The 20,923-nt window shown below is 41.2% G+C and overlaps 1 protein-coding gene and 1 long non-coding RNA gene across 2 annotated transcripts in view; one reads left to right on the forward strand and one right to left on the reverse strand.

Annotated features, from left to right (window-relative positions):
• NXPH2 (neurexophilin 2) overlaps positions 1–2,056 on the reverse strand; it is a 35,250-nt gene extending 33,194 nt beyond the window's left edge. The window contains exon 1 of the mRNA XM_086896605.1: positions 1,747–2,056. Coding sequence (XP_086752731.1) covers positions 1,747–1,800 — 54 coding nt within the window. The 5' untranslated portion in view covers positions 1,801–2,056. The remainder of the gene's footprint in view (positions 1–1,746) is intronic.
• A 106-nt stretch (positions 2,057–2,162) lies between these two features.
• On the forward strand, positions 2,163–18,938 carry LOC111932331 (uncharacterized). The gene is made up of 5 exons (XR_015288922.1): positions 2,163–2,350; positions 8,851–9,048; positions 14,174–14,295; positions 15,216–15,303; positions 17,069–18,938. It is a non-coding gene; the product is annotated as an uncharacterized LOC111932331 (long non-coding RNA).
• Positions 18,939–20,923: the final 1,985 nt, after the last annotated feature.

A 20,923-nucleotide genomic window follows, 5' to 3' on the forward strand; every position in this document is an offset into this window, starting at 1 on the left:
TAATTGACTGCAAAACCTTGTTGGTTTGTCTCTAAAGAATGCAGAAGAAAAAAGAGTCCTCCAGGGTGAGCTGAGTGCCACATCCACCTGAGAACAATCCTGCAGTGGCTATTTATGATTTTTGTTTGATTCAAGGCAGCAACTTTGCTTCATTTAGTCAGTCTTCACTCACAGCAAGCAACTTCCCAACATCATCCATAAAGCATTTCACAACAAACACCAGCCCTGATGGTACAAGTTTCAATTGATCCCTTTGGTAGCTCTTAAAAAAAAAAATAAAAATAATAAAAGGAGGGTGATAGTGAGAAAAAAAGAAAAGAAAAAATAATAAAAGGAGGGTGGTAGTGAGAGAAGTTGTAGGTGTGAGGAAGTAGTTTTTATTTAGTTCCCTTCTGCTCAGCAACTTTGTAATCCATTTGCTGCTCTCCTTTCCCATCTCTCACCCCTGTGCGTTGTTTAGCTGGAAACCGGGCTGCAAGAATGTGAAGAATGTAAACAGCCTTTTATTGTCCAAAAGGATGGGGGTGTGAAAGAAATGTGCGCCTTATCGCAGGGCTGCAGCTCGCTACTTCATTGCTATGATAAAGTGCTGGAGCAAAAAACATTACACGACAAGCACAATCCAAAACCGGATTAGAATTTGACATAAGCTTCCTCAAAAACTAATCAATCACCTCACGCTGTAATACTAGACTTCAGTTCTTAAAGAGGGTGTTTAATCCCTTCAAGGTTTATTACACACTCCCTATTGACTACTTCGTGACAAACTTTCGCGTCCAAGGCAGCTGAGGAAGAGAGGCATAACTTTTGCAGCAGAGGTATTTATGAGAGTAACACCAAAACTCTCCCCAAAACAGCAAGTGCAGGTAAAATCTTTTCGAAATAAAAGTGAAGATGACCAAACTCTTTTACAAATACATTTTTTTTTTTATCCTTCTGTCCTCTCCCGCCTCATGAACACGAGCATCAATCCATTTGTTTCCTACCATCAGCACCCCACAAACGAGGCGCTGGGCTGTGCGAGAAGTTGAGCTCCTCGCCCATCTCCAGGCGCGCACCTCGCTTTGCCTCCCTCCCTTCACAACTCGGAATTTCTCAGCCTGCCGCCACGTCAGTCCCCGCATTTCCCCACCGCATGCAGAGGAATATTCAGCATAACACCCGCGTGTCCCACAGCTTCTGATAAAAATTAAGGAAACACCTGGGGCGCGCTGCAGCAAGACGAAACTAACGGGGAGCTTCCCGAGCGCAGGTGGCTCTACCTGCACACCCAGCTATGTCTTGTACGCGAAAAAAAAAGGCGCTTGAGGCCAGCAGAAAACTTTCCGGGAGCGGGCAGTCTCGGCGATGTTCGGCACACACACACACGCATCCCATCCCTCCCATCCCTATTTTCCAGCTCCGCGGCGGCTCCCGGCGCATCCCGGCCCCCGGGGCCGCGCTGTGCTCGGGCAGGCGAGCGTCCCGCATCCCCAAACGGGGCGAACAGAAGTAAACCCGCTTAATTAAAATAAAATAAGAAAAAATAATTTAAAAATTAGAAAAAAAAAAAAAAAAAAGAAAAAACAACAAGGAAAAAGAAAGAGAAAACCGAGATCATGTTAGAGACTGCGGAAGGCAGGTCTGAGGGGCTGCTCAGGGTCGGGCTCCAGAGGGGACCGCGCCCGCCGCCCTCACCGGAGGGAAGGCACCGGTGCACCCTGAGCCCCCCGTGAGAGTCTGGGGGCCGCGGGGATTGAGACTTACGAGCTGGAGGACGCCCTGGACCACGACGAGGGGCAGGGGCTGCAGGGGCACCATCCTGGCTGCCGGTCTAGGCGGCGACTCCCCCGGCGCGGGTCTCGCTCATCGCCGCTCCGGGAGGAGGACGGGGGGCAGGACCGAGCGCAGGGACACGCCGCCCGCTGTCCCCGCTCACGGGGCGCTGCCAGGCAGCGGCCAGACCCCGGCACTGCCGCGGCGCTCGGCTCGGCGCCGCTCGGCTCCGCGGGCGGCCATGGCGGGCGGGAGGCGGGCTGAGGCGGGCGGGAGGCGGCGGCGCTGCCCGGCTCCCCCCGCGGGGCACGGCGGGGCCCCCTCACAGCCCGCGGCCGGGCCCCGCCGCTCCGCCGCCCTCCGTGCCGGAGGGAGCCGCCCGGGCCGCGGCTGAGGGGAGCGGTGCCGGGGGCGGTGCGTCCCCGCCGGGCGCTGAGAGGACCCCGCTGCCCCGGGCGGGGCGGCCCGGCCCTCACGGCAAGTTTAAAGAGGCGGCGGCCCCTCCTCCGCCCGCGGCCGCCCAGCCGAGCCTGGGTGCGCTTCTGGGAGCCGCCCTGGGCTGCCCGGCCACGCCGCCGAAGGGAAGCAGAGACAGGTGAAGAGACTCGACGGTCATAGCCCGGTCCCGGCTTTATAGGGCACTCCCGTCACAGCTCCTTCCTTTGGGGAAATCCCCCGGCACCCACAGACGGCTGGGCAGCCACGGTCCTTGTGGGGAAACTCGAGGTGTTTCTGCTTCCCAGCTGTGAACAGACACGGTGGGGCGGCCGGGGGACCCTGAGCCTGCCCCGGGGGACCCTGAGCCTGCCCCGGGGGACCCTGAGCCTGCCCCGGGGGACCCTGGACCTGCCCCGGGGGACACTGGACCTGCCCCGGGGACATGTTCAAGCGGGCTCCTTGTGCAGGGCCGCGGGGTCTGGATAATGGGGTCCGAGCTTTTGGGGAGCCCCGAAGGCTGCAGGACCCATCTCGGAAGAAGTCACTGGGGTCAGATCCATTTAATAACATAATGAATACTCGCTAGATCCATTGTTGAGGTAGCCGTGAAAAGGTTGAAGCAGTTGTCCCTGTGTTTTTGAGCTGCAGAAGTGACAACCGTGTAAGGTGGCAACCTCGAAAGGGGAAATAAAGTTTTGGGTGCAGGAGGCTGTGTGGAATGGTGACCCCAGCCGGGTTTGGCACATGTACCACACACCCAGCCTGGGCTGAAGCAGTGCCACCACAGCAGGTACACCTGTGTCACGCCTGGCAGCGCCTGTGTTTGCTCATCAGTAATCCCATGATGCGATATGTGAGCTCTCTGCCACCGGACTGAAGTACTGGTTTCAGTTTCCAGACCCTGCCTGTCGTTTGCAGATTACCTTCCTCTTAATTCTCAGCCTCATCTTCTTACTAGGTCTGTGTTCAGGTTACGTTTTGACAATCCTTCTATGTTCAACTGCTGAAATCATTGTCAGTGCAAACAGCTTTCCAATCCCTCTTGTGGCACTTGAGAGCAGCCATGATTTTACCAGATAGTGATTGTGGTAGTTTGGTTACATTCCACTGGTTCCCCTCCTATCTTCTGTTTTAAGGTGTCTTGTAAAAATTATCATGTGGATGTGATTGAGCCGTAAGTCACAATCACTCATTTGAGTTTAGACAAAACGCTTCATCTATAGCAAAAGAATCTACTTATAAAGGGAACAACGTAAAATGAATTCATTTGCAGTAGATTCAAAGATTCAGAGAAAACTGAACTAGTGATGGTCACTGGGTCAATGTGTTATAATGGTTTTAATGCTACTTTTTGTAGCACTATTCAAAAATTCTTTTTCATAGAATCATAGACTCTCAGAACGATCTGTGTTGGAGGGGACCTTATAATTCATCTTGTTTCATCCCCTGCCTTGGGCAGAGACACTTCCCACTATCCCAGGCTGCTCCAAGCCCCATCCAACCTGGCCTTGAGCACTTCCAGGGATGGGGCAGCCACATTTTCTCCGAGCAACCTGTGCCAGGGCCTCACCACCCTCACAGGGAAGAATTTCTGCCTAATCTCTAACTCTGCTCTCTGTCAGTTTGAAATCATCCCTTGTCCTGTCACTCCAGACCCTTGTCTGAAGTCCCTCTCCAGCTCTCTTGGAGCTACTTTAGGCACTGGCAGGGGCTCTGAGGTCTCTGCAGAGCCTTCTCCAGACCACACACCCTCAGCTCTCCCAGCCTGGCTCCAGAGCAGAGCTGCTCCAGTTCTCAGAGGGTGTTTGTGACCTTCTCTGGACTTGCTCCAACAGGTCCATGTCCTTTGTACCTTGTGACCACAGAGCTGATGTGGTACTGCAGGTGAGATGTCGCCAGAGTGGAAGTGGGGAGGATCCCCTCTCTCTACCTGCTGCCCACTCTGCTTTTGAGACAGCCCAGGACACGGGAGAATTCCTGGGCTGCCACAGCTCATTGCTGGGTCATGTTGAGCTTTACATAAACCTTCTCCTTGGGGATGCCTTCGATCCTTTCTCCGCCCAGCCTGCACTTATATATGCTTGGGATTGCCCCGACGTTATTTTAGTGCCACCATTTGATGTCCTGTTTAACACAGAACGATCAGAATAAAACATGTTAGGATTTACCCGCATTAGAATTTAAATCCAAAAAGTTGCGTGGATGGAAAACAGTCAAACGCTGCTATGCGTATGTTTAATAGTGAGAAATGGTACTTTGGCGGTACCGAAATTGCATTTTTTGCGGGGCCCCGTGGCGAATGGACACATCTCGGGCTCCCTCTGCTGCCCGCAGGCGGTACCGCGGCCCCGCTGTGTGCACAGGCTCCGAGGGCTCCTGAGCCATGAGTCAGAATTGGGAGGGCTAAACTCGCATGAAGTATTTAGATAGATCTCATCTGTATTAAAAAAAAAAGAAAAAAAGAAAATCTGCGCTCTATAAATTCAGGGAAAGCTGGATTTCTGTAATTGGCTTCTAATGGAACAATAGTGTTGAAACTAAAGTACTGCAGTTCTATCCTATTAAATACAAACGGAGTCGATTCAAATGACATTAACTTTGTCACACAAGCTACCAGAAGCCGGCCTGAAATCATACTTTTTCCAGATTAAGTAGCAATAAATAATTGTAAAGCGCTTTGAAGATGAGAAGCATCATGCACAGTAAATGCTAAGTATTGTTGTTATTTGCATTACTTCCCATAAAAGTCACAGTAGTGCTGGCTAAGAAGGGAATAGAAGGCTTGTGCTTTGCATTCCATTGCTTTGCCATGTTAGTATGATCTTCAAATGTCATTTAAATGGGGATGGGCAAATTTTCTGGTCTAATTTTAAGGCACAATAACTAGTAGTTGCTTCATCTCAGGAACTAATGGTTGTATACTGCAGGAAGTAATCCTAATCTCTCTAGAAATGGGTTGATGAGCCATCTGTGGAAAAAATAAACTAAAAGCTCAGGATCCTGCTAAACCATCTTGGCTGCAACAAGACAGTGAAGAATACCTGATTAACACATGGTCTCTAATGCTTTTGCAAGAAGTCAGTAGTAATTTTTATTCCTTTATCAAGTAGTTTGTCTGCACAAGCAAGTTTGATGCCTGGAGTTAGCATCAAACCCATCAATTTTCAACCTCAATTCAAGTCTCAAATCCCATTTCTCTGTGTTAATTTAAAGTATTGACATCAACTTTTACTTCTCTTAGTCCTAAGACTCCTCACTCTGTTTCCAGCTACTGGGAACAGTGGACTGGAAAGAGCTGCCTGTGCCATTCAGTCCATCTCCCTTAACTGCAGACAGTGAAGTGTGGGGTTTTTTTGGAAACTCTTCAAGATCCATCTTTAAATTAGCTAGTTAGGAGTAGGGGACTTTCGTGCTCTAAAAATTCATACCTCTGGCATTTGAAAACCTCTTATTTTCAAATTTACTGTATTTGATAGCTGAATCCTTTTACAGTCAACTGCTTTATGTTAATGAGCTCTTCTTCCTAATTATAATGTGTAGCCCAAAAAATTTATAAGGTACAGATTCCCTCTCAAATTTTATTAATCATGTGAACCAAGCAGTCTCTCTCAGGCAATAGCCCTCCATTTCCTGTATTAGTCTAGTACAACTTTCTTTTATCTGTTCCCATTGGAATAAATCTATTTTTTTTTTTTAATGTGGATGAACATTCAAATTTAGATGCTGGTGTCTTGTGGAACATCATTAATGCCTAATTTATCTCTGTTGAAAAGAGAGTTTTTGATACAAAATGTGACTGTATTTTCCTTGTCTAGAATGCATCCCCATTATATTTTTCTCTGGATTGTTCCACTTGTTCCAATGTGTTATCCAGATCCTTCACACTACTGAGTGCCTGCTGGTTCTATGAGCAGTATATTTCAACAGCAAGGTCCTACCTTGCTGGAATTGCTAATTAATTTATTGAATAGCTAATTAATTTATTGAATACCAGTGGTCCCAAAGATCAATCCTTGAAGAACCCTATTTCCTTCCAAACCTTGAACACAGTCTATTAAACCATATCTTACTCTTTGCAACTTTTTCCTAATCACCCTCTTCAGCCTATTTGTTTTCCACCATGACATCCAATCATATTTGGAATGAAGTGCTGATAAATGACTCTATTTCTTTTGTCTATAGAATTAGTAACCTAATCAAAGGAAGGTAATGAAATATTTGTCATCCTAGAATAATCTATCTTTCTGAAAAAAAGCTACCTTAAAACAAACCAAAACCCTGATGAATTTATCCCATATTCTATTTCTCTGCTTTTCCAAACCGTTTTTCTTCTCCTTCGGGTTGCTTTCAACAGCTCTGCACATTTCTAAAGCTCATATTTGCTGATGCTGTGTTTCTCTTCATAGTCTTAGGAATTAGATTTGCATTTTCTGTTCTACATTTATACCATTCCTGATTTCACAGCTTTATTACTGATCTCTCTCTGACTTGCAGTTTCCCACGTTGGTTATTTCAGAGTTTAGGAGTGAGAATTGTCCACTTCCACATCTCTGCTTCTCTGAGCACAGCAGCCTTTGGAATTCTGTTTTACCCATGATCTTTCAACTTCCAATTTCTCCTGTCCTTTGATTAGTAATATTTGCCCTAAATTCAGGATATTCTTTCACACTGAAAGCTGAAGTAGGAGATGAATTTGAGGGAGATTGATTTCATTCCAAAGGAGGAATGCCTTGGGTTTTTTCCTTTCCATGTACTTTTGGGTGAGGCTGAAGAGTCTTGGCTACTTTTTCATGTGATCTTTTATGACTCTCAGTTTATTACACTTTCTGACCTCTAATATACCATTAATTTTGATTATCACTATTTTGCCTTATTTTGGTGATCCGTGCTTATCTTTAAATGCTAAGCTGCTTTTTTATCTAGATAGTCCCAACACACTCGGCACTGTTAAACTCCCAAAGTTTATAAACTATTTTAGAAATGTCAAAACAGGAAAATGGGAAATATTTTGGGAGGTACATTAAAGAGAAGTAATGATGAAAATCTGCTTTCAAGGAAAATGGGTTGTCTGTAACTGGTTAAAGAGAGCTATTAAATAAAATAGTTTTTAGAAGTCATACTAGCTAGAGTTATTGCAGAACTAAATATTCAAAGAAAGCAATCACAGCATTTGAGGGCAGAGTGACTGCATTTACACCCTCAAGGGCTTTTCCCTACCTTCAAAATTTTTAATATGTTTTGCTCATCGGAAATTGATACATTATTTAATCAGTTAATTTCTTGCAAGGGAACATTTTCTCATTTATAGTGAATCCTCATGTGAGATTCATTTATGCTGTGGCTACCCTGTTTAATTTATCTCTAAGGTTCTGAGTTCTAAAATTGCTTCAGTTTTAAGTTTTGTTTTTGTTTTCAGGGTTTTTTTGAGAATCTAATTTTTAACTATTTATTTTCCCATAGAATATGTCTAAACTATAAGAGTGTACCATGTGCTTCACATTTAACCCAACAGATAAACAATGCAAATATGAGTTATGACAAAAATATTTGCCGTGTAATTCTATTAAAAAAGTCCAACTTTATAATATGGGAAAAAAGGTCCCAGAGCTGTGCTAAAATTTTGCTTATGACTTGAGAGATTAAATTTGCTGTTATATTCATTTAGTACTGAAAAAAATACTGTTTGGCAGATACTTCCAAATCCACTTCCCTTTCATTTTATTACATTTCTAAGTCATAATCTTTATATAAAGATTTTTAAAATTGTCACCTTTCGTATAGGGAATGATAAGAAAATATCTGTATAAAACATATACAATTACTAATATCAAGATGAACTCTGGCTAGTTCTAAAAGACAACTCCAATAGAATATTTTTAATAGAGTTTCAGCAAGATAGGGATAGAAATAGCTTAAAGGGATGATAAACATGCCCAAGTGAACTTTTTCAGAGATAGAGAGAAATGTATCACATTATGCCTTAAAGAGGCCCCATGTGGTTTTTAAACCCATCATTTTCCTGGCCAAATTGTACAAAATAAGAATGTCTTTATTTACATAATTTCTAACGTAAGTGACTTGAATCACGGATGAAGACGTTGTGCTCTGCATCTCTTTTCACATTGTTTATCAGCAGATGTCAGATTGTGTTACTCTTTTTTTATTGTTCTAAATCTACCCAGGCTACAGCACAGCACATGTCCCAGTGGCCTTTGGTGCCTTGAGAGATAAAATTGTTCATAAAACATCCAGAACGCGCCTTCTGTTATCAGAACAATTAGAGCAGGTTGACAAAAGCACGAGCTCTTAGGTTAAATACATAATTGGTTATGTTTGAAAATTGACACAAATTCTTTATTTTCCTTATCATCTTCCACAAAGCCAAAGCAATTATTCACAAGATGTTTTTGTAACCCAGAGAAACTGGGAATTTTTGGAGCTTTCCTCATGTCAGGCCACTTGGAAGGAAATTGTGTTTCTCAGATGCTGCCTGTAATCTTGTCACCAGGAAGCAGAGATGGAGAGAAAGCACAATTCCTTCACTTTCCCCTTCTGGGCCAGGTGGGGTCACAGCTGTTGGGGGAGGAGGGTATTACCTTTGGAAAGTTTGTTCAGGAGTGGGGAACCAACACAAACCTCTTTTTCTTTGGAATCCAGACCAGAACCACTGAGGAACTTGGAAGAAATGCTTTGACCTTTTGGAGAAACAGCTTCCCTCTAAGGATGAGGTGTGTGAGAAAGGCAAACTTTAGTTTCTGGCACAGTTGTTTTGGAGAACTGGCAAAGTTCCTGCAAAGGTGCTCTGTTCAGCATTGGAATAAATCAGAGGGCCTCAGGAGTCTTCTGTCAAACAAGGTAGTTTATGTTGTTTTTTGGTTTTCATTTCCTGGTATATTTTTCAAAAAGTCTGTGATCTCTGGAGACCAGGTGCTTGAAATAAAAAGAAATAATAATAATAAAAAAATATTAAAAAAATGTGTTTGAATAAGCCTGGCTTGGGGAAATTGTTTTTGTTTTTTATTTGACCAGAAACTCAGGACATGGGCATGAGTTTGTAATTAAGTTTGCCATGTATTCCAGTCAATGCCGTTTAACTTTGTCTTTTGCTCTGAAATGCATCTCAGTAAGGGCAAGATGTCTGAAAATGGTTCAGTGAGACCAGCTGGGTTATCTACGGAGAGAAACAGTGATTTTTGAGGGACCTATTGAATTCTTGTATAAGGTCACACCACAGTTTGTTCTGTGTTGACCTCACAGCCCATGAGCTCAGGGCATAGATACCTGTATGAAAATTGCAATACAGCAGGGAAAGTTACATAACCTTTGAGAGAACTGGAACAGAGCAAGTTTGCTCTGGAGAGTGTGGTAGAAATCAGCCTAGGTTGGCTTTGAGAGTATAGGAGTCCAAAATTGCATCTTGGGGTATCATCAATATCTTCAGGCCTTGCACTGCTGGACTGAGCAGGAGACATCCTCCCTCTGCCCATGGGGAGACAAAGCTGTAAACTTGGTGTGACTGGGGGATGAGGAACAGATTGTTCCTGTTGGTGGACTCTGAAGAGCTTTACTTTCACTTACAGCAGAAAGAGGCATATATATGTCTTGTTGCATTCATTTTTATCCACTGAGTCTTTGACAAATCTATCATGTTCTCATTTTTCTTGCAGAGATCTGTCAATTTTTTATGGTTGTAAAACTAAGTTGAAAAGACCCATGAAAGCCTCTGCCAATTTTAAAAGTTTCAGAGTTATAGAAAGAAAGATTTGACAGATCAATTTTTCTTTTGAGAGTGGAATCAGGAGGGAAGAAGACAAGAAAATATCTAGATGAGAAAAGTTAGGTTTCTCAAATCAAAAGACATTCTTCAGAAGTGTTCCCAAAATTAAAACCTTAACAGACTTCTTTGATCCAATGATTAGTGGAGACAAGTGCTACTGTAACTTTTCAGCCAGCCAGTATCATCAAAAAAGTAATAGATTAAGGAAAACAAGATTTGTGGGATTAAGTAATTTATAAAAGATTGGGATTTTGTTGCCATCATCTAATTCCCTCCTTATTCTCTCATCACATAAGGCACATTGTAGCCAGACTGCAAATATTTAAGTGTAGCAAGTAGAAATTTTCAACAGTGTTTTCAAAATTCATTATAGGAATCAAAACCCATTGATATAAACAGGTGGTGCTCTGTTCTTTCTCAACAGTAGTGATGCTCCAGTCATTTCAGGGCAATAGTGGACATAAATATAGACAGGTGAAATCTGACATACACAGACTTCTTCAAAGTTATGTCCAAAAGCTTTGAAGTTACCAGGGATCCTTGTTTAGTAATTGCAATTTCCTCAAGGTGACAGCATTTATGACAATTTTCTAGATACACTTAGCATAGTTAATTTTCTGTGACAACCAGTATTCAGGATAAAATCAAAGTGCTTAACAGAGTTGGTTTTGCAAGACAGCTCTTACTGTAAGGAGTAGATGGGTGCTGGGACCTTAAAAAGAGAAAAAAATAGTTATAGTGAGGAGGTTTATGTCTGCTCTGTTTGTCTGACCTGATGTCCAGAGGTTTATGGATTTCTTTTCAGGGGTCCAGAGGAATTCCTCAGATAACATACAATTTATAAGTTGACATAGATTTACAGTATTGGAAAATTGTGTCATTTTAAGAGCCTTCCATCTGAGAAAAGATGGAAAACACTTATTTAGCTGTTCAACTGAACAAAGTAGGGTCATGCAGATAGATGTGATTGCCTGGTAGGATATGGAAATTTCTTCATCTCACCAGAGGGACAGAGTGCCACACATAAGGTTGTTATATCCGTGATGACTTTTTTATTTCCTATGCTTTTCCTGCAGTGTCACATCTGGCACATGTTGCCTAGGCTGTTTGCACACACCAAACTTTTCTTGCTGCTGCATTCCCAGAGTGTGCAGGTTCTTATCTGTGAGGGCTGGCAGTGCTTTATCCTGCTATTGCTCAGCAGGGCAGAGAGAGTTAGCTAGTGCCTCTTCCCTTCCATTTGTGACTGCCTAATGAGACTCAAAATATGATCAGTCACTCTGTAGATCGTATTCAGTATTAAAAGCAAATCACTGACTGTAGGCAGGAGGTCATTCAGCATTGCCACTAACAGCTTTTGATATTTCTGCATTAAAACCCAAGCCAAGCATTATAGGCACTGAACCATCTGCAGGCCTAAGTAGGCTTATTGTTGCTTAACTTCTTAGTGCAAATGAAGAGGTCTGTTACGTACTTCTGTCTGCTTTTGTGTGAATCCTCTGCTGCTCTCACTGCTGTGTCAGAGTTGAATGAGATGCAAAGAGGTTATTTTATTTTATTAAGTGTGTGCTGCTGCTCTCTGGTCTCTCACAGCAACGTGATCTGACAATAAAAGCGATGGCTCTTCATAAGAGAATGCCAATAGTTTTCTGGAATAGTCTGTTGTCACTGTAACCCTCCTCCCAGTGGTTCAGCTGTCTGATCCAAGATCCAGCAACATTTGTGCAGCCCCAGCTCAGACTTCTGAGAAACCTGCTGACCTGATGGCAAGAGCTGGAAAAGCCTACACAGAATAGAGCTGTGCAATGAAACAAGGTGAAACTGTAGAGATAAGGTTGGTGAGAAGGGCATAATTGGCAGCTTAAGTATTCGAAAGGAAAAAAAAAACCCAGGAAAAATACATAGTTCTAAGAAGAAAACAAGCTAAGATGGCAGCTCTGCAGCACCAAGGTTCAACCTGTCCCAAGGACAAATAGAGAAGAGTCTCCTCACGTGATCTTCCTGGCTGGCAAATGTTGTTTGGAGCAGTCATCTGGAGTCATCTCTGAAGCAGTGAACTTCTCAAGGGTTGGATTGGTAGCTCATTATTCCTAGCAATTGTTTTTGTGTATTGGACAGTAATGAATTGATTTGTACTTTTACATGGTGTGTCCCCTGCTTCCCAAATCTCTTGGTGCCTGTTAGAAGTTGCCTAAAGTGACCCAGAGTGTGAGTGTTATGTACCAGTAATTTGACTGCAGAGCAAACTGCATCAAATTATTCCTTTGGTTTATCTAAGCTGATTATCTCATTCCTCATATTTTTTTTTTTTTCTCCTTTTTAATTTCTAATTCTCCTTCAAGATGAGGCCAGGTTATTAAAATTAATCTCTAGACCTTTTGTGCTTTTGAAGCCCAGTGCATCACTGCTGGCTTCTGCACTACCTCTTTGTAATCCAGGCCTGATTTTTGAGGTGTGGCTTCATTTCCAAAGCATTGGTGAATGCAGGGAAAGTACAAGGACAGATACTGTATTTGAAACTTTTCTGGCAGTGTCAGAACTGAGAAGTTGTTTTATAAACAGATAAATGAAATAGTTTTGTAGGTACAGGAGCTTTGTAGGTACATGGTCTGCCTATGCAGGCAATGTCAGAAAATACATTATGAAAGACTGGGTGAAACCTGAGACATTTTATTTGACAGTAAAATTATGAAGGCTTAAACAGAAGAGTGAAGTATTTTGTTCTTGATGTGGAGCAGCTCTAACCTTCTAGCTGTGCTAATGTTGACTATATAGTGTATGAAGTGTAAATTGCATTTCCACTTCCAGTACTGCCACACAAACCAGGTTTCCAACAATTTTCCAAAGTTAAATCTTGCCTGAGGTTTCTGTGTCTGTAACAGAGACTTCATCAGGACAGCACTCACTACTGAGTCTGGCTGGATTGCTGAACTGAAAGTACTTCATTGCCAAAGTCTTCCACTGATGGCATCTGGCACAGCTATGGAAGATCACTAAAGGTGATACACGATGTATGTTATAAACCTAAACAAATTATAAGGGCTCTGGAGCTAAAGGATGCTTATAAATGAGCAGCCATATAATTTCTCTTGGCTGGAAAATGTTCTAACAAAATACCAGCTTGTCTGACTAGAATTTAAGGGAAATTTTTTGATACCAAGCTTCTTTTGCTGAAGGTCTGAAGGAAAACTGGGAGGTACAGGCACAGCAGGCTGCCAGAAGGTTATCCAAGACAAGACTAAATCCTTTCCAGACACAGACTCAATCAAGTGTTACATGTTGTAGCCTGAAAAAGCTAGTTGCAAACACTAGAAGTTGCACATCCATATGAGCATTTCCAAAATTAAATATATTCTTCCTATTCACACACTTCTCTAGAAATTAATTCTCTTTCTCATTTGTAGGTACTATATTTGCTTCTTAATAGTGAGGTCAGAGGGTGAGAATGTGACTCATAAATTTTGATCTGTTGTTTTCTAGTTGAATTTAAGTGCCAATTAACCTAAACATCTGAAACTGTCTAGATCAGATATCATTACCTGCAACTCAATGGCTATTCTTTTAGCTGGACACAGCACAATTATCCTACTGCCTCTGCTAAATTGTGCCTTAGTTTCTTGCATGTTTCCATGTCCAGACCTATTTCCCATGTTTGAATTCCCATTCAAATTTATGCCAAATTCTGCTTATTTTGATGGCATCATAGTTTATCCATACAGAAAATATTATCAATTTTATTATATAGATATATGTGTATATATCTATATAAATATCTGTAATATTTAGATTAGATATATAAATATACAGCTATATCTTCCATATACATATAGATAATCTATGAAGATTCTTCTGTTATGGTACTTCTTCCACTCTGCTTTAACTCAACTATTAAATTTCTACTGTGTTAATTTTCTGTAACTTTGAGTTTAATCTTTGAATTTCTCTACAGAAAAACTCCAAACATTTCTGAAGGCAGATAAATTAGCCTGGTTGTAAGGAAGGAGGTTTTACAATCCATTTGTGCTGAGATATGTTCCAGCAGAGGTTAAACTGGGCTATAATGTGAGCAGGCAGAAAGCTGGCTTGTACCTTTAGGGACAGCTGGTGAATTCTGGCATGCCTGCTCATGCACTATTAGCACTATTTAAATATATAATGACATTAGATCCTGTTGCCCCTCTTTTAACCTTATCTTTCTTAAAGGCTGCTTCAGAGAAGATCCTTCCCTCACCCCACTGTTATGATACACCAAATTTATTAAGATCTGAAAAAATACAGGAGAAAACACCTGGAGGGAGAAATCAGGGAGGACATAGAGATTAATGGTAAGGTAATAAGGAAAAAAGAGGTCATAAAAAAGAAATCAAAGGATGGGAAGAATATTTATCAAAGACATAAAGAACTGTGTTGTCAGATGCCATGTTACATATAAGGTGCACAGAAACTGCAGAGCAATAGGTGCAAGTAGGGAATATTGTGGCAGCATTAGAACCTGGAGAAGTAGAAGATGTCCTGGGTTTCCCTGTATTTACACTTTTAGGTTGATGCAGACATTTTACTGCCATTCTTTGCTATAATTGATGCCATTTTAATTGTCATTACCTTGGGATCTTTAAATCCCACCATCATTTTACTCTATTAATACTGCCTAGCAATACAAAGGGTTTTTGCAGCCTTCTTTGTAGTTCATCTATTGCAACTCAAAGCACATCAAATTTCAAAGGCATATTGAAATTGGGACTTTTTGAGATAGTCTGTGGCAATAATTGCCTAGCGATGCTCTCCATGGATGAGCAGCTGGTTTCAACTTCTGTTCCTTGACAGATGGACTTGTGGAGATTAAATAATCTGAGGAGCTGCCAGGGGAAGCTTGGGGGAGCACACACTCCTCCTGACAGACACTGGGAGTCCTGGGGCAGCAGGACTGGGGAGGGAGAGGCCCTGATCTGGGTGCTCAGAGCTCAGAGGCTTGAAGGAGCCTGTGGCTGAAGCAGATGAGCCTCCCCAGGAGCACAGGATTCATAGGCAGTGCTTCCATCAGTGCTCTCCAGCTCTCCTGCCTCTGCCCTGGGAGCCATACCCTCACAGACTCAAAACAAATGGACTTGCTGCTTTAAAAAACATCTGTGAGCTCTCATGTGTCGGAGGGCCCTTCTGAGGCCTTGTTTTATTGTGATCAATTGTGTGATATGTTGTAATTTAAAAGCACTATGTTGTTTGACAAAATAGTTTTCTTTCCCCACAGTGCTGAAGCAGCTTCTACTTGCAACGACGAAGAAGTGGAATTTTAGCTGCTTCTGAGGGACAGAATAAGGCTAATGAAATCATGTCAGGTAAGAAAAACACACCAGCAACCTAAAATAGCTTCTTGTTTCTCTAGCATTTATTTTGAAATGACCAAGTAATTCTGGCTGTAGAACCAACATGGCACAGGGGGATGCATGAGCTGTTTGTGGATTCTTACCACTTTTATAAAATTTTCAGAAAAATACACTTTAAAGCTTCTGTATTGCCAGAAAGTGAAAGGGATATATCCAGGTAGGAGAGAGGATGTTTCTATCCACTGTGAAAACTCTGTTTTGTATATACCCTAAATTTCCTAACCTGGAAGACCCACATCACATAAATTGAAATAAACCTTGCAGACAGAAATACACTTTTGTTATGTTGCCCACAGCATTTAATATAATTAATTACTCAGAGAAGCAAACTGTAGATTGCAAGAGCAAATAGCTGAGTACATTTTCTCAAGCCCATTTTGGTTTTGGGAATGTAAAGAATTAGGAATTTAGAGGGAATTAAATATGTACATGGTACTAACTTGGGATTTGTTTCCATTTAAATTATTTTATGAAAAACCAGTCAAGAGAGGAGTGAAATTTTGGAATTCATTATTTGAAATTTTGTTAGTTCTATACTCCTGGATACACTGCTACATCCTTTTATACAGGTAGGGAAGAGAGAAAATATTATATATGTGTGCTTATGGTTTGATAGTAGGAAAGTACCCTGTGTAGTCAAAAGCTGTGAAGAGGCAAGGATAAAAAAATCAGTTTTGTTGCTAGAACTGATCTCTTGAACTTCAGATACAGGGCTGGAATTCCAAATTTATAAGCCTTTCTGAGCATCTGTACCAAGAGACTTTGTCCAGATTATCTCTGCTTTACAGAAATATTTTAATTTCTCCTGCACTTTTGTTTGGGAAAAAAAAAAATCCTCAACCAAACACCAAACCAAGAATCAAGGAAAACTACATAGTTTGACTCAGACCCTGAAGGATTTTGTAAGAGACATGACTGCAGTATTTTGCTGGAAAAGATATGTAGGGATAGGAGTCTACAAAGACCCAGCTGTTTCTGTCTGGGAGTTTGTTTTCCCGGTAAGAATTTTGGCAGAGTCTGTGTGCTAAGCAGCCACATGCTGCCATCTACTGACAGCAGGCCTCTGTAACAAATAGTGTCACTTCCATAGCTTCTTTAAATTCATAGGCTGTAGGAGAAAACCCAGTAATTGAAATACAAAGTTGAACAAAACAAACAAAAAAATTGTTCGGAGTAAAAAAAACTGCAATGAAAGTGTATGAAACAAGTTTTACAAATCACAGTTGTACACAGCTCATACAGACAGGATGTAAAAGTTGTATTTCATGTGAGAGGAAAAACATGGGAGAGAAGAAACGATTTCTTTATAAATAGGTTTTGTGTCTTTCCCAAAGCACTGAAAACAAGAGAAATATTCTGCATTTCCCTCAAGGAAGACAGTTGGGATTGAGATGGTTCTACAATTATGCAGCCAAAGGGGATGGTTGTGAGAACATGTGCAGTGAACAGGACTTAGCATGAAAGTGAATCAGTGGGAAAAATGACATTTGTAATCCCCTCTGAACGTTTTTAACTTCTCATACTTGGATGAGTAATATGTCTTCCCACTTTTAACTCTCTCTTGGGACCAGGTCTGTAAGGAATATACGCTTGCATATCTGATGTGCAGTCAACACATCACTGGGGGAGAACATGAAGGCAACAAGCACTCTTCAGTGCTTTTAATGAATTGTTCTGAAAACTGTTTTTCAATGCATGACCTGTTTTGCTTTCCCAGGCTGCTGTACAAGATGCTAAGGCAGGGAGTGAGAGGGAAGATGCTGTGTTTCTATGAGAATTTCTTCCTAATTTTCCCTATATATTTTGTATGTGAATGAAGAAATCGATGCAGCTCTTCCTTCATTTCAATGAAAAAGGAACCTATAAAAAAATCCTGACAACTGGATGCTGACCAGAAAGTAAAATCATTCTGTTTATGATCACTCCTGCCATCTGCCATTGGAGAGCTGATGTAGTTGCATTTGCAGAATAGGAATCCCTCTCCAAACTGCTGAATGTGAAACAAGCATTTTCCTAAAACAGCTTAAAATCTCTGTATTCAGTTGAATATTTGTTGCCATGAAGGTCACATTCTGTCCTGTTTCTTGCTTAGGACAAATCCATTTTTGGAGCTTCCTATGCACATGTGAGCATTTGTTTTTGAAAGAATACATGCAATGCTGGCACAGATTCTCCTATAATTTAAAATAGTGAATTTATTTGATAAAACTGATAGTTCTGACCAAGGAAGAACACTGGCAAGCACTTTTATGAGTAACCTTCAGTGTTTTTTTCTAGATCTCAATCAGAATACCATTAGAAACACTAACTGTGTTTTAGGCAGCAGTAGATAATATCTGTGGTTGGATAGAGGAATAAATTCTTTGATGCAGATAAAATATTCGGAGTAAGACTTGTAGGCTGACTTTTCTTCGATGAATGTTGGCCCCCTATTCATTTTTTTGGTGTTATTTTACCATGCCAATACCTGGATTTTGTGACACTACTTTACAAGTGGGTGTAGATAGTGTCCAGTACTTAGTCTGAGACCTGAGCGAAAGTTGGAGAATTGGAAACTGGACCTGCAAGTGCTAAAGTTTGGTTGAGGAAAAGCTGAGCAGAAAGAGGAATGGGATCTGCCTCTTTCTGTGTTTGTAAATGCTGCCAGCAAGGTTTGTAACCTTTATGTAACCAGAATTGTTTAAATTGCTGACACTTCGGGCTGCCTGTGGACTGCCAAATCACAGCAGTGGTCTGGGAAGGGCATTGGTTATGGGAGGTTCCTCCATTTTTGGTGGCTTTGTCTTCCAGCCTTGTTTGGCTAAAGGAGCACAACAATTCCTGAATGATATCCAGCTGCTTATCAACCTTTTCTATAGAAACTCAGCGCTACTATGATGGACCAGTTATCCAAGGCTGTGTCCTGATTCAGTTTCAGAGTAGAACTGCACAGGACATGTGCCCTGGTCAGCAGGCAAACCTGGCTTCCCTCCCGGTGGATTTCTATGGATTTGTTTGTATCTGTTTGGAAATTAAAGAATTTGGCTCAGAGATGTCTGAATGGGCACAACCTGCTGCCCTCAGCAGAGATACCTGTGCTGCTGTGCCATAAAAAGACCAAGAAACCAACAGGCCCTTTTGCTTGTTCACACCTTTGGCCCCTTGCATTTCTTCCTGCTACAATCTGACTGTTGGAGCTCCCTATACAAAGTTTATCACTTTATTCAGACTTTCAGGGTGAGGGTGAGGACATATATGAGTATCTTCCCTACTCTTTTTGGGTGAAGTCCAAAACTAGATGGCACCTGTTTTCTAGATCTGGATGGGCTGCAATCCAAGTTGATAGCTGATGGAAATGTCATGAACAGCTGATCTGGAAGCAAGGACTGTCAAAACACTCATGGCTTACAACCTTAAGCCCATTTTTAGCACCAAACAAATAATGTTCTGTTATACTGAGCAACAGCAAACCTCCAGTTTTCTTTCTGTGATTTTGCCTTGAAATTTTGTTGTGAACTGTATTAAATACTTCTGCTCTCAAATGTCAAATGCATGTACTGGTACAGTCATAAAATTAAACTTTGATGGGAACCTGCCCTATGCCTGAACTCAGGTCTGATTCATTTTCATGATTTTGTTCATTTCTGATGAACAAAAATAGTAGGAGTTGGATTATGGAAAAGATACAAGATTGTTCTAAATTGACCTCTTTCTGAAGAGCATCCTGAAAGAAGTTGAACCCTATGGCATGATTTTTGTAAGTCTCTCTATAAAGGTACAGATCAGCCAGGTACAGAAACATACAAGGTTTTACTGCTGTGCCCAGCCCTAAGTAATTTCAATATGACTTTGTTCTATATTAGAGCCTGTGCTTTCTCATGCTAAATATTTTCTCAGCTTTTGTACGTAGCATCATGGGAAAATAAAAAGTATGGGAGATGCCATGGTGGTGAAAATTTTATAGAAGTGTTGCTACTTTGTCTGATTTTTATCAGACCCTTTGGATACTGGGCTGGTGGGCTTCTCTGGTAACAAGGAAAGCTCCTTGTAGTGCTAATCAGGTTTTAAGCTGAGAGTTTGGTTAAATTTATGGGGCAAAGTATTTTATTGATAGAAGAGCTTGCCAGACCTCTTTGGCAATGCTCTCTTTTCACTTAAAGACCTTGGTGTAAATCTTTTTAATGCTTCAGCTACAAAAAAATCTGAAAGGATCTTTCCCCACTTCTTACCATTGCACTATCATCTGTGTAAATCATCTTGCTTACTCATTCTCTTAGCTACTTTAGATTGTTAGTCTTAATGACAGGACTGCAGTAAAAGTGGGGGAAAAAAAGTACTTTAAACTGTCATTAGTCCATAAAACTTTGATCATTTATAGTAAGTGGGAATTCATCTTGGACTTTTAGGAGAATGGAGAGGTCAGTCAGAGCATCCCTGCTCAGTTGTGCACCTGTGTAATGAAGCACACCTCAAGGGAAAAATAGAAGATGGAAATGTAATTATTAAATGTTCTAAGACTTGGATAAAACTAATTTTTAATTTATAATATATGATGCAGGAATAAGAACCAAGGGTTTTTCTCCTTGAACTTTTCTTGTACTTGAGAATTGTGTATTTAGAGTTATTTTAGTGGCCCACATTTTGCAGTAAATAATTTCAGAGTTATGATTGTTATCATTCAGCGGTTCCTGAAATGTAAATGCTGTGCTTATTGTAGTACTGCAGAAGGACTTTTGGTTTTGTATTCATTACTTACATTTATGCTTAACTTCTGTGAGAATGTGCAGGAAGCTCTTGCAGGATGAATGTGGGTGCAGTGCAGAGAAATCTTACAATAGCATTAGCATTTTTCTAGTTAAATCTTTAGAAAAGCTTTTAGTGAGACAGCAAGTCTTTCCTGGACCTTGTGTTATATTGACATGAACTTCAACCACAGCTTCTGTGTTTGCCAAGCTTTACTGCTATTGATAAACTGCAATGCATGACCAGACCAAAGTATTCTAAAAAGAGATTTTTGCTGTAGTTTTTAAGATATATCATTTGACAGGTTAAGAGTTGGTCACTTGAAATGCCAATACTTTATACATGAATCTCTTTGAACTTTCAGATGAATTTTGGATTACCTGAAAACATTTAAGTACTGCTGAGGTGTGCAGGTCTCTTTCAATTAAAAGACTTTCAGAGTTCAAAGCATTGCATAAGTATTTAGGAACTTATCTCTTAAAACTGAGAGGGGTGTATTGTGATCATTAATGATTATAAGTTGTTTTATGTGCTGAAGTACTGGGCTAGAGGTATGTGTTGGTTTGTTGTTTTTTTTCTCTTTAATACATATATTTTATAGCAAACCTGTAGATTCCTTCCTGCCATTCTGTCAAGCATTACTCCAGTTCACTCTGTGACTTTGTCCCTCTCTTTCCAAAATCCATTTAGACTATTTCCATTGTGCTTAGTTTCAGCACAAAGAGATAATTGTTATAATCAGATGAAAATCTGATTATCCCTTTTAAATGAGTAGAATATATAAAATACACTGTTATATCTGCTACAAAAGGTTGATTTTGGAGTGCTACTGAACTCTGTGTAGGCAGTA

The sequence above is a fragment of the Cyanistes caeruleus genome, chromosome 7 (genome assembly GCF_971803275.1).
Source record: "Cyanistes caeruleus chromosome 7, bCyaCae1.hap1.1, whole genome shotgun sequence".
Taxonomy (NCBI): domain Eukaryota; kingdom Metazoa; phylum Chordata; class Aves; order Passeriformes; family Paridae; genus Cyanistes; species Cyanistes caeruleus.